This window comes from Xyrauchen texanus, chromosome 10, assembly GCF_025860055.1.
Source record: "Xyrauchen texanus isolate HMW12.3.18 chromosome 10, RBS_HiC_50CHRs, whole genome shotgun sequence".
Classification (NCBI taxonomy): domain Eukaryota; kingdom Metazoa; phylum Chordata; class Actinopteri; order Cypriniformes; family Catostomidae; genus Xyrauchen; species Xyrauchen texanus.
Genome location: NC_068285.1, coordinates 48,145,694 through 48,158,634, shown reverse-complemented (window position 1 = coordinate 48,158,634; position 12,941 = coordinate 48,145,694). Strand labels below are relative to the sequence as shown.

Genomic DNA, 12,941 nt, shown 5'->3' with positions numbered 1-12,941 from the left:
TGAAGATTAGCTGAAATTCGGTCAGTTCATTAAGTGATTAACTGTGTCCTCACAAAAGCAGTTTATTCAAGAATAATGAATATATCCTCCATTCACATCCATTCTAAAAGAACGGCCTCTGGTTTCCTCGTCAGTGTCCCGCCGAGTTAGTGACACTGACCCTGTAGGCTTAAACTTGGTAGAGGGTTTCTGGCAGTCATGAGTGTGACTATGGGAGGAGACTTTTGCGACAGTTCGTGAGATCGTTCCGCGGGCGGAAATTCCGCGCGGCCTTTCCCTCGCGACAGCGTCAAATGAGAAGAAGCGTTTATCCGCGCGTGTAAACACCGAGCAAGTCTTCATCATTACCATCTTCATTATCACGCGTGGACGTGATTGTATACAACTGGTTCTCCGCATTCCTGCCTTCTATCGCGATCTCGTCGCGTTTGCGCGCGTCAGGATGGAGCTGATCAGAATCCTCGAGAAAACCGTGTCTCCAGGTACACGAGACTCGCACTCCACACCATACACGTATACCCAAACTTTATTCACAGAAGTGTCACTTATTCACATGTGTGGTAAGAGAGTGACAGTTTGATAGTTTCGTGTGTGTTAGCGGGCGGCTAATGCAACGAAGGCCACGCGCGTCTCCCTCATGCACAGACACACACATATGTTGTGTGGACACATCTGTTGAAACATACAATTTCATTGATTTGACCCTCTTCATCTGCACTACACACACACACACACACACACACACACACACACACACACATATATCAATCGTTAAACATCACGTGTCAGCGTATGTATCGTGTAAGTGTGGGTTTGCCGGCCTGTGTAGTGGGCAGCCGTGTATTTCACTCACGCGTCACAAATAATGTGATTTAAATAAGTAGGTTAGTCCGTTAAGGCTCTTAATTAATCATATTTCTGCTCATGTACTCCCATTGTGTCGTTAGTCGCGAGTCGGTTAGTATTGGTAAAGTTGGCAGGTTAGCATGCTAGTCAGGAAGTTGCTAGCTGTTAGCATGATTAGCAGTCAGTCGTTTTATCTTCTTTAGAAAGTCAATCAGTTTAATGTTGATTTGGAATTAATTGCTTTGTCGGGGTTTTAATAATAATGAAATTAAGTAAATGTCATGTTTATAATTGTCTTACTATTAAAGTGTGCTACTAATGAAAGTTAATTTGAGTATATTTAGTTTAATTTGCTCCAATGAAAGAACTTGGGCACATTGTGAAAAAAAATAGGGATGGGCGATACCACTTATTTTCTTTTCGATCCAATGCCAAGTACTTTTAGGCCGACATCGATACCAATACCTCTCTCAAATTTAAATTTTACGAATTCTTTGGATAAAATAAGAAACTTTATTATTATTTAAATTTTAGTAATATGGCCTTGAACCGAAAATTGTTACTTGCCAAAAAACATAGTCGTGGTTAATACAATATTACCACAGTAAATCCATGGTAAGTTTTCATAAGGGTATCATTTATTAACGAGGATTCTATAGCATTAACAATGTTTTATCAACTCTGAATTTAAATAAACCTATAAAAATAGTAAAACAAGCCTATTATAATACATGTTACATCTAGGTTTGTCATTAGCCTACTGTGAATAACTCCAGATGCTGTTTTTCTGTCATTACCTCAGGAAAGCACTGCTCCCTATTTTAACGAGTGCTTTGCCTTTTCAGTAATTTTCCCATTTGGGTGAGCACTGTCTGTAACTGCTAATGTATTTTAGTAGGGGTGCACCGATGTATCGGCCAAACATCGGTATCGGCCGATTTTCACCTTGTTGACTGACATCGGCCTATCGGCAAATACGATGTCCTTCACCGATGGCAGTGACCAATGTTTATCTGTTTATATGTCTTGGTTATTTGCGGATGACTTGGACAACAGTTGCCTACCCAGCTGCAGTTTTGGAGAAGATCCAACAGGTGGTGCTATAATACCACCCACAGCCACTGGCTGGACACGACTCTGGCATGACGTAAGAGGGCAATGGATGCGGTGCGCACGTGTGGTTTGTTTTCAAATAAGTGCAAGAACATGTCGGTGGTGATTTTACTGTCTGGCCTGTGATTTAATCTAGTTTAATATGATTTAGCTGTATAGCAGGTGAATATCAGGCTAAAAAGCCTCTTGAAAGTCATTTTTTATTTGTTATTTGAAAGAAGGTTTCATAAATTTGTGTGAGTGTGATGCAGGGCTGAAAGATTTAAAAACAGCTCATTTATTTTTTATAATGAAGATTTCTTTGTTTCACTGGCACAAAAGGGAGATTAAATAACAGCAAAAACAAAATAAACAAACTGTATCACATCGGCCATCGGCCAAATTGTTATTTTAAACATCGGTATCGGCCCAGAATCACACAATCGGTGCATCCCTATATTTTAGTATTTATGCATGTCAAGATGAGCAGAATTGCAATGCAATTATTTGCTAATATTATATTTGTTTTCTACTTCGAAGCGTATGAGGTGCATTAAGATTCAAGTAATCTAAATAATAAGATCACTTGTTTAAAAAAAAGTCAGCATCGATATTTTTACGATACTTTAGTATTGATCCACCCATTCCAAAAAAACACTAATACTATGCAAGCTGGTTATGTGTGTAGAAGTTGACCGGCAGTGGCCATTAGTATTTGGCGGGAGATTGGTTTAGATGGGTTCACTGATTTCTTGTGTGATCTAGTTTTAAATAATGATGATTGTCTATCAATTAATTGATTTTCAGATCGGAATGAGTTGGAGGCGGCGCAGAAGTTTCTGGAGCAGGCGGCCATCGAGAATCTGGTGAGAAACAACAGCAGACTTCTGCTGTCTGCAGTCATGTGTTCAGTTACATACTATTATCTGTCTGCATACTGTAAAGGCAATACTATTGTATTCCCTTTATTCCCTCAATTTCTTCTAAACTGAAAACCGCTGATTAGTCAATCAATAGAGTAAAATATGGCATTTTGTATTAAAAAAGTGGTTTCAGATTAGGGTTGTAATGGTTCTCGGTAAAAAAAACGAAATACTGTTCGCCACCCATGGTTCAGGAAGCATTGGCACCGTGGTCGGTTCACCAAGTTTAATGACTCTTCTGGAGCACAAGTTTTGTTCAAGAAGACAAAGCGTCAAGCAGATATTTCCAACCTCCCCTAATGCTGAGTGGATCTGTTGTAGATGGATATATTCTGCTTTGTGTTTCACGTGGGTCAACTTGATGATATCACAGTTCTGGATGCGTTGTGTGCAGTTGAAAATGGCAAGTGGCGAAAACAAGATGCTGATGGATAGGGCTGCTTGATTATGGCCAAAATCCTAATCGCGGTTATTTTGATCAATATTGAAATCAAGATTAACAAGATTACTCTGACTTTGGAAACATCATACATTTATTGCATATTTAAAAATATATATATATATTATTATAAGCCATGTCGCAATGTGTAATCCAGTCAGTGAATTACCTACTTTATAAATAAAAACCCCATCTTTATATAATTTTCTCTTTTATTTACAACTTGACAAACATAGTCAAAGTAAAAAAAATGACACATTTCAGTCTGATGAAGTGCACTAATATTTTTGTTTTATTATTAGGGGTTCAAGCCTGGAGGGCTAGAAACCCTGTCGTTTTGGTAAGGATTTTTATTAGGGGCCAAGCACTGAAAATGTGTAGGCACCTGTTGCAATCGTTAGTATTCTTTTTCCGCCATTGAGTGTATGGCAGCCCAGAGAACTGTATGCAGGAAAGCTGTGAAATTTGGCACACAGATAGTGGACAGTGTGAACCTCTTGCTCTTCCAAATGCCCAAATTTCATGAAGTGCTAGATTCAAACTTCCGCCATTTTAAATTTTTCGAAAAAAACTACTTTTTCGAACTCCTAGACCGTTCGTCTGATTTGAACAAAAGTTGAATCGGATCATCTTCAGACCAGGCTGACAAAAAGTAATGGAATTCAAGTTGAGTAGTCAAAGGGTTCTTGAATGACACATGAAAAAATTAAACCTGGAGCACGCCACATTGGACGTGTGGCTATGTCTCTGCAATGCTTTAGCGTATTCACAAAAAACTTTGGATGTAAATACCCTTAAATTAAAGCCAAAAGTCTGCAGTTAAAGCACATCTTGTTCGTTTCATTTCAAATCCATTGTGGTGGTGTATAGAGCCAAAAAGATTAGAATTGTGTCGATGTCCCAATATTTATGGACCTGACTGTGTGTGTGTGTGTGTATATATATATATATATATATATATATATATATATATATATATATATATATATATATATATATATATATATATATATATATATATATATATATATATATATATATATATATATATATATATATATATATATATATATAAAAAATATATATAAAACTGAATTGCTCATAGAATTCTAAACTGCCAGCAGTAGGTGAAGCTACCGGATGTGCAATGGCGGCCATCTTACTATTCCCTATCGATAGAGGGCATCGCGGCATGTGCAGCATTTAACCGTGAAACAACACTCATTAAAGGATGTGGCAAAAGTGCCCACAGGTTGTATTTTATACAGACTATGTACTTATTAAGCACAAATTAGTCGTTATCCCCATGTAGAGTGGCCATAATGATCATAATCTTTAATAATCAACAGTAAAAATACAATACCAAAGTGTATTAATACCCCTTTTAAAGTAAAAGTATCCAATAGCGACATCTGCAGATTGTTACAGATTGGATGCAATGTTTCTCTGCCTTCATAGTTTAAATCTGTTGATGCTCATTGTTCATAATGTTGACAAATTATACATTTGCATAATTTGCCAACATTAACATTTTGTGTAAAACATTTTTTTAACTAGATTATTTAGTAAATGTGAACTCATCTAAGCAAAGTTTGTGTGTGTGTGTGTTAATTTACCTTTACTTGATGGAATTATCAATTTGCATTAATTTCTGGAATATGTACATACCAGCTTGTGAGCATTTAATTATTTCAACAATCCCCTGATATTTTAAATCAGAAATAAGTTTATTGACATATGCACACAAGGAATTCATACATATTTGTTCAATTACAAAAGCTAAGTACACACAAAAATGGACTTAAACTGAAAAGTACAATAAAAATTTGCAGATATGTGGGGACAAAGCTGCTAATGGATTTAACAACAATACCACATATAACCGCTTTCAAAAGAATGGTAGGAAGACATGCCAACATAGCTAGTGATAACTGTTTTCCACTGGATAGCACAGTGGCACTGGCCACCTTCTGATATGCTGGCATTTCAGGCAGTGATGTTCAGCCTGAAATGATGAAACAGAAGACACGGAGAAAAACATCACTGTATGTCTTCCCAGCTTATTCATGTTCAAAGAGGCTGTGGTGGGGTACTTGGCAGGCATTGCAGTTAAAACAACTATGAAGAAGATTCAGTGTTTATCGGCACTCAGTGTCGAGAGCTCTTCCCAAGATGAACACACTGATCAACATGAAGTCCTGAGGTGGATTTATAATACTGTCTGACAGCGTCATGAATGTCTGCAAGAAAGCTGAGAAGGTTCTGGAACACCATGGTGGTTCTGTATTCAAGGAAATTGAGGCACACATGTTCAACCTAGAACCATACAACAATCACATCTTCATACTCAAAATGCATTTCAGAAAGCTGCACTAACATCAGGCTCCACTTCATTACCAAGAAAACGTGCTGCATCACACTCCAAACGGCTTAGGAAAACTCTAGGCAAGCTTGTACTGCTAAAAAGAAGAAAAAAGAAAAGTTTGATTTAAAGATCAGGGGCTGATTGCACCAGCTATATGCAAGGTAAAACTTAGCACTTCATATATATTAATGCAATATAGTATATTGCAATTTTTAAAAATATTTTTCTTTGTGATTTTAATATAATTTTAGCTTTTTAAACATTTTGCATTATCAATTTATATGACGTCATAATCGCATTTTTAATAATGATACAAGTTGTTGTCAATGTTTGAAATTTCATACACATTTTTAACAAAACAATTCACAAGGTAGGAACCTAATAATTAAAATTAGGGGTCACGATTGTGAAATTTGGCTGACAACTAATTGTCAAACAAATAATTGTGATTATGACAATTAATTGCCTGTTTGAAATTACCATATATACTCACAAAGTAATGTATACAAATTTAGCTTGGGCCATATAATAAAAAAAGGGTATGATTTCCTTTTCAGGATTCAAAAACATATGAATGACAGTCAAATATAAAAGTATAAAAATGTAAATAATTAAAATAATATTTTAATTATTAAAATATGTCGCGAGAGCTGCTCTCGTGACGTCCACAGTTACGTGAGCAAGCAAGGTTTGTACATCAACCGTAATAAAATCAAATTGAAGTTCATGGCTTTTAATACTTCTGTGTACAAATATGAAGGCTGCTTATTGGATCAATGCAGGTAAACTTTATATTATGCCACTACTCATCACTTTACGGAGAGTTTACGACTTAATAGTTAAGACTTGCCTTAAGAACGGGTGGTGCATCCAAATTAAGCACTGACTTAGTTACAAACTAACTAGTAGATGCTAAACCCTTAGTGTGAACTTTATACCCCAATTTACGTAAGACCTTTCGCACAGCTATTTACTCAACCTCATGTCCTCAACATGATACGCATGTTACTCAACCTGTATGACTTTTTCTGTAGAACACAAAAGATGATATTTTAAAGAATGTTTTTGTCCAAAACAAGCTATTTTGCTCACCATTTACTGGCCCAAAAGTTGTTGAGGGGGGTGTTCGCTGTCCTTTTCTGCTTATCGCGGCCCTGTTTTGTGGTCCGTTCTACAGAACGCGGCGGCTCATTTTAGATTATCGCAGCCAAAACAGCGGCCCATTCGGTTCTCCCGATGGCCAGTCCACTCTGATCGAAGTACGTCGGTTAATTCCAATTGATCACTTTAGAAATGATGCCCGTGAGGTGGGCCCTATTCAGGCCTGCATTGCAAAAAGAACAAATCACACATGATGAATATAACGTGGGCTTGCATTAATTCTCCATATGTAACCGGTGTTGATCTGCAAGTAGATATTCAACTAGACCAAAAAAGCTAATTTGGTGAGTTATACTGTTTTTCATTGTGGTTATTTTCCTAAATTAATTTTAGCTGCATAGCTAATATTTATTTAGCCTAAGAAAATAACCACAATGCACGTTCAACGTAAACAAAAGCTACAAAGCATAATTATGTATTCAGAATAAAAACTTAAAAGCCTGCAAAAAATATGTTTTAAAATGTTTACTGATTTACAGTTTCTTAAACTTGCTTTTATTGAAGTAACACGTGCGCCGCTGGAACGTAATTGTACTGCAATAAAGGGTAACATAACACACTCGTACTTAGAATAAGCAGGGGAAAAAAAATTTGTCCAAATAAATAATTACATATTTAGGCAGATTGCATTGTGATGCAGTATATGCAGACTTAAATTCTTTTTTTGAATGTGACTGGATGGGTGTAAATTACTCCCCAAATAGACGATTTCCCTTGAGACCCATAGGAATACAGAATGTTAGGGAATACCAAGATGGCCGTGCAGTGGCTTCACTGTTGGGATGTCATGAGCAATCCATATATATATATATATATATATATATATATATATATATATATATATATATATATATTAGGGCTTTGACTTTTGCCCAAAAATCATATTCGAAGTTCGTTTGTTTTTTAATATTAATATTCGAATATATTCTAATATTTATTAATAATATTTTGACCATTTAATGCCTTCAGTAAAACCTATTTTGGTATCAAATTTAAGTTGTATATGTTCTGTCCACCAGAGGGCAGTGTATCACTCAATGTCAATAAGCAAGCAATGATGTTTTCACAAGAAAAAACAAACTGTCACGATTGTTTTTATTTTATTTTTTATTATAATTTATCATCAGACCCTGGAATCACAAACAGTATGCACAGCAATATGTGAGCGTAACAGATTGTTTACGTTTACATGTTCTATCAGCCAGCCATTACTGACACATTGTTTAGCGATCTGACAGCAATTACCAATAGAACAAGGCACTTTGAGATGTAAATCGAACACTCGGGATGCATTCTCCTCCCCAATCTCGATCAATCATGTAGATTAGAACACTTCGAGATGCAGCGCTATCCCCAACAATGAAACATTTAGCCTAGGCTAAATTAGAACTCGCCATTATGGGCTTTCTGGCTGGCCGTGGGAGAAACAAAAAAACAATCCGTGGCAACGGTTTTGCTATCCGTCCGCCCGTATAAACTGTACTCACGAATTCTCAAACTGTTCCCTCGGTTTAACAAATCGTGCCCACAGAATCTAAACCGTACTCACGAGTTTCTAATCCGCGCTCTCAGATTTGGAAACCGTGCCTTCAGTTTTTGCAATCTGTATCCACAAATTCAAATCTGTCGCTCTATTTTGACGGGCATATGGGAGGCCTCGTGAAGGAGATAGCATGGAGTCGATTCTGACCTGCCTCGCCCCCGATCCCGACTCCTCTTCCAGCTTCCCGGGATGTAGTGTTAACAGGTGGGCTCTCATATTGCTGGTCGTTGCGTGCGTGGTAGGTTAGTTTGGTCCTACACACTTTACACACCACTTTGTCTTTGCTCGTGATGTTTCCCTTTTTTTGGAACCCAAAGTAGCACCACACGTTGCTTTTTAGATTTTCAGGAGTGTATATTTCGAACTCCTCAGGCGTGTTTGTAGGCGCTGGCGCTGCCATTGTTTTTGTTTACAGAATAGGCGCGCTTAGTAACCATGACGCTAACGTCATGACCAATAATAGCCTTGTTAATGAACTTGCGATTCACAACTTCACCAGGCGTGAAAAAGCCTCGGAATTTTAATTGAAAACAACGTTTCAAGCAAACCCATTTACAAAAATAAATAAATGCGCATAACATATTCGAATATTAAAGGCTGCCTATTATTCGTTCGAGTATCTTTTTTTATATATATATTCGAATCATATTCGAATAACGAAGTTCGGAGTCAAAGCCCTAATATAAATATATATATAGATCAGTGGAAAAATCCTATTCATTTACATTGATGGAATGTTCAGATGAGCCATGACTATTCAAACTCCCAACTGTCAAAATTCAAATCTGAGCCACCAACAGAAGGCTTTAACATGCTTTATGCTGCTCTTTTATCTACTATCTATTTCTATCTGTCTCTTAATATGCTTAGGGCCACTATCTAATTTTATTTTTATCAAATTCAATCAAACTTGAATGACTTTTTAAAATTTTGCCATGTCAATACAGTATTTCTATCTGTCTCTATATGTTTTTCCATTTGTTCTTTATCCTGCGCCTCCTATCAATCTATCTGTCAGTCTCTGTCATTATTTTGCGCACCCTAGCAACCAAAACCCATTGACTTCCATTAAAGTATGCTTGGATGATATTTCTGTATCAATGTCATTTTCATTGTTGGCTTGCATGACACAAGACAGCAACAGCCTTCTTATTATCACCCAGGTAACTGCCTAGCAACCAAATGAGCTCACATTAGCAAACAAGTGACAAAACGCATATGTTTGCACCAGAATATCATACACACTTCAAGGTTGGCTCATTTGTCTCAGGGGTTCAAGGAGCCTTTTGAGTATTACCTTGGTAACTGCCTAGCAAACAAGTAGCAAAACAGCTAATGTTAGTCAGACTAGCAATGAGCCTTGTTGCTATCACTCTGGTAACTGCCTAGCAACCAAATGGGATCACCCTAGCAACTGAGTAGTCTGTCTCTCTACCTTAAACTTTCAGACCAGGCTTTTTCAAGCAAACCTAAAGTTTGTCCACAAACGTTATCTAGTTATTATTAGTAGTGCTTGCAGAGAAAAGCATCACAATTATAATCTCACATACTTATTTTTCTGCTTCTTTCATAATAAACATCAGCATCTAACTCATCCCGCAACATTTGTCCTATGACCCAAGAATTAGGTGTTAAATCGACACCTGTGCTATGAATTTTCTAAGGGATTGGGGGTACGGTGCATCCCAGTTGGGCAAAAAAATGTCCCAAAAAATCCCATAGATTTTGTATTGTGCTGCACTTTGTCGGATCATATCTCCAGATCAGAATTTTGTAGAGACATGTGGGTGGACTCCTTTCATTTTGCCTAGCAAGCAGTTTTTGACCATAACATTACATTTGGGCTAAGATGTACCCCTGGGGGTGGTAAAACCGGCCCAAATCTGCCCCATAGGCAAACTATGGTAAGGAATTTTGTTGCCTACTATGGCAAGAAATTGGTCAGATTGTATCTCTCAATCAGAATGCCGTAAAGACGTGGGGGGTGGTCTCGTTTCACTCGGACTTCCAATCAGTCTTTAATTATCATATTGGAAATGGCGTAGCCACTCCCTAGCAACCTAGCTTCCATTTAAAATGGCTGAGAGTGATATCTTTGGATCAGAATGTCCTAGAGACATGAGAGGTGGCTTGTTTTAATTGGGCAAGCAATCAGACTTCAGGTATCATCATAGAAACTACTTAGCCATGCGCTAGCAACCATTTAGAGCACCCTATCAACCAAACCCAATTGACTTCCATTCAAAATCACTGTTATCTCATTCTCAGAATGTCTTAGAGACTTCATTGTTACTCATTTGACTCAGGCTAGCAAGGAACCTTTTGAGTATGACCCTGGTAAGTGCCTAGCAACCATTTTGGGGTTATCATAGCAACCAAGTTTTAAGTTGCATATCTCTGCACCAGAATATCGTAAAGACTTACAGGTTGAAGTATTTCACTCAGGGTAGCAAGGAACCTTTCTAAGTATAATTTTGGTAACTGCTTAGCAACCAGTTGGGGTTGCCCTAGCAACCAAGTAACAAATTACATCTCTGCACCAAAATATTGTACAGACTTCGGTGTTGACTTATTTCACTCAGGATAGCAAGGAGCCTTGTTCGGTATCAACCTGGTAACTGCCTAGCAACCAAATCTATTCAACTCAATGACTCTAGGATTATAATATCTGTATAAAAAGTACTGAAAATGTACTCCCAAAAACAAGTCTGGTGTTAAACTAGCGGTCAAACGTTTTGAAACACTTGATTGAAATGTTTCTCATGATTTTAAAAATCTGAAGGCGTATGCTTGCATGTTTTTTTTGTAGACAAAAATATAATTGTGCCACCATATTCATTTATTTCATTCTAAAACAAAAAATGTATTAAAAAAAAAAGTTTTTGAAATTGATGACTTGAACCAAATAATATAGAAAAGCAGCCAATACGTGCCAAATATAGGTGGGAACTCCTTCAATACTGTTTATAAAGCATCCCAGGGTGATGCTTCAAGAAGTTGGTGGAGAAAATGTTAAGATTACATGTCTGCAAATTCTAGGCAAAGGATGACTAATTTTGTTGTAGAGTTTTGATTTATTTTGGATTTTTAGTCACAACATAATTACCATAGTTCCATTTGATATTCCATAGTTTTGATGTCTTGACCATTATTCTAAAATGTGAAGAGGAAAAAAAAAAAAAAAAAAAAATATATATATATATATGAAGAATGTGAAAGCTTTTGACTGGTAGTGTATATGAATAATAATATTCTTGGTGTTTTACAGTTGGTTTTATGTCTCCTAGGTAACACAGTCATTTGAGTTTAATGGAATTAGAATATAAAAAATATTTACACTACTACAGTGCATCCGGAAAGTATTCACAGCGCTTCACTTTTTCCACATTTTGTTATGTTACAGCCTTATTCCAAAATGGATTATATTCATTATTTTCCTCAAAATTCTACAAAAAATACCCCTTTGCGATGACACTCAAAATTGAGCTCAGGTGCAACCTGTTTCCACTGATCATCCTTGATGTTTCTACAACTTGATTGGAGTCCACCTGTGGTAAATTCAGTTGATTGGACATGATTTGGAAAGGCACACACCTGTCTATTTAAGGTCCCACAGTTGATGTCAGAGCACAAACCAAGCCAGGAAGTCCAATGAATTGTCTATAGACCTCAGAGACAGGATTGTATCGAGGCACAGATCGAACCCGATGGTCACTCTAACAGAGCTCCAGCGTTTCTCTGTGGAGAGAGGAGAACCTTCTAGAAGAACAACCATCTCTGCAGCACTCCACCAATTAGGCCTGTATGGTAGAGTGGCCAGACGGAAGCCACTCCTCAGTAAAAGGCACATGACAGCCTGCCTGGAGTTTGCCAAAAGCCACCTGAAGGACTCTCGGACCATGAGAAACAAAATTCTCTGGTCTGATGAAACCAAGATTGGCCTGAATTGCAAGCGTCATGTCTGGAAGAAACCAGGCACCGCTCATCACCTGGCCAATACCATCCCTACAGTGAAGCATGGTGGTGGCAGCATTATGCTGTGGGGATGTTTTTCAGCGGCAGGAACTGGAAGACTAGTCAGGATCGAGGGAAAGATGAATGCAGCAATGTGCAGAGACATCCTTGATGAAAACCTGCTCCAGAGCACTCTGGACCTCAGACTGGGGCGAAGGTTCATCATCCAACAGGACAACTACCCCAAGCACACAGCCAAGATAACAAAGGAGTGGCTAAGGGACAACTCTGTGAATGTCCTTGAGTGGCCCAGCCAGAGCCCAGATTTGAACCCGATTGAACATCTCTGGAGAGATCTGAAAATGGCTGTGCACCGATGCTCCCCATCCAACCTGATGGAGCTTGAGAGGTCCTGGAAAGAAGAATGGGAGAAACTGCCCAAAAATAGGTGTGCCAAGCTAGTAGTATCATACACAAAAAGACTTGAGGCTGTATTTGGTGCCAAAGGTGCTTCAACAAAGTATTGTGTAAAGGCTGTGAATACTTATGTACATTTCATCTTTGTATTTTTTTTTTTATTTTTAATAAATTTGCAAAGATTTCAAACAAACGTCTTTC

General features: G+C 37.6%; 1 protein-coding gene across 1 annotated transcript in view; it reads left to right on the top strand.

The window, feature by feature from the left end:
* Window positions 1-224: 224 nt before the first annotated feature.
* Window positions 225-12,941, top strand: part of kpnb1 (karyopherin (importin) beta 1) — a 102,590-nt gene continuing 89,873 nt past the window's right edge. The window contains exons 1-2 of the mRNA XM_052135528.1: window positions 225-482; window positions 2,746-2,804. Of these exons, the coding sequence (XP_051991488.1) occupies window positions 443-482; window positions 2,746-2,804 (99 nt within the window). The 5' untranslated portion in view covers window positions 225-442. The remainder of the gene's footprint in view (window positions 483-2,745; window positions 2,805-12,941) is intronic.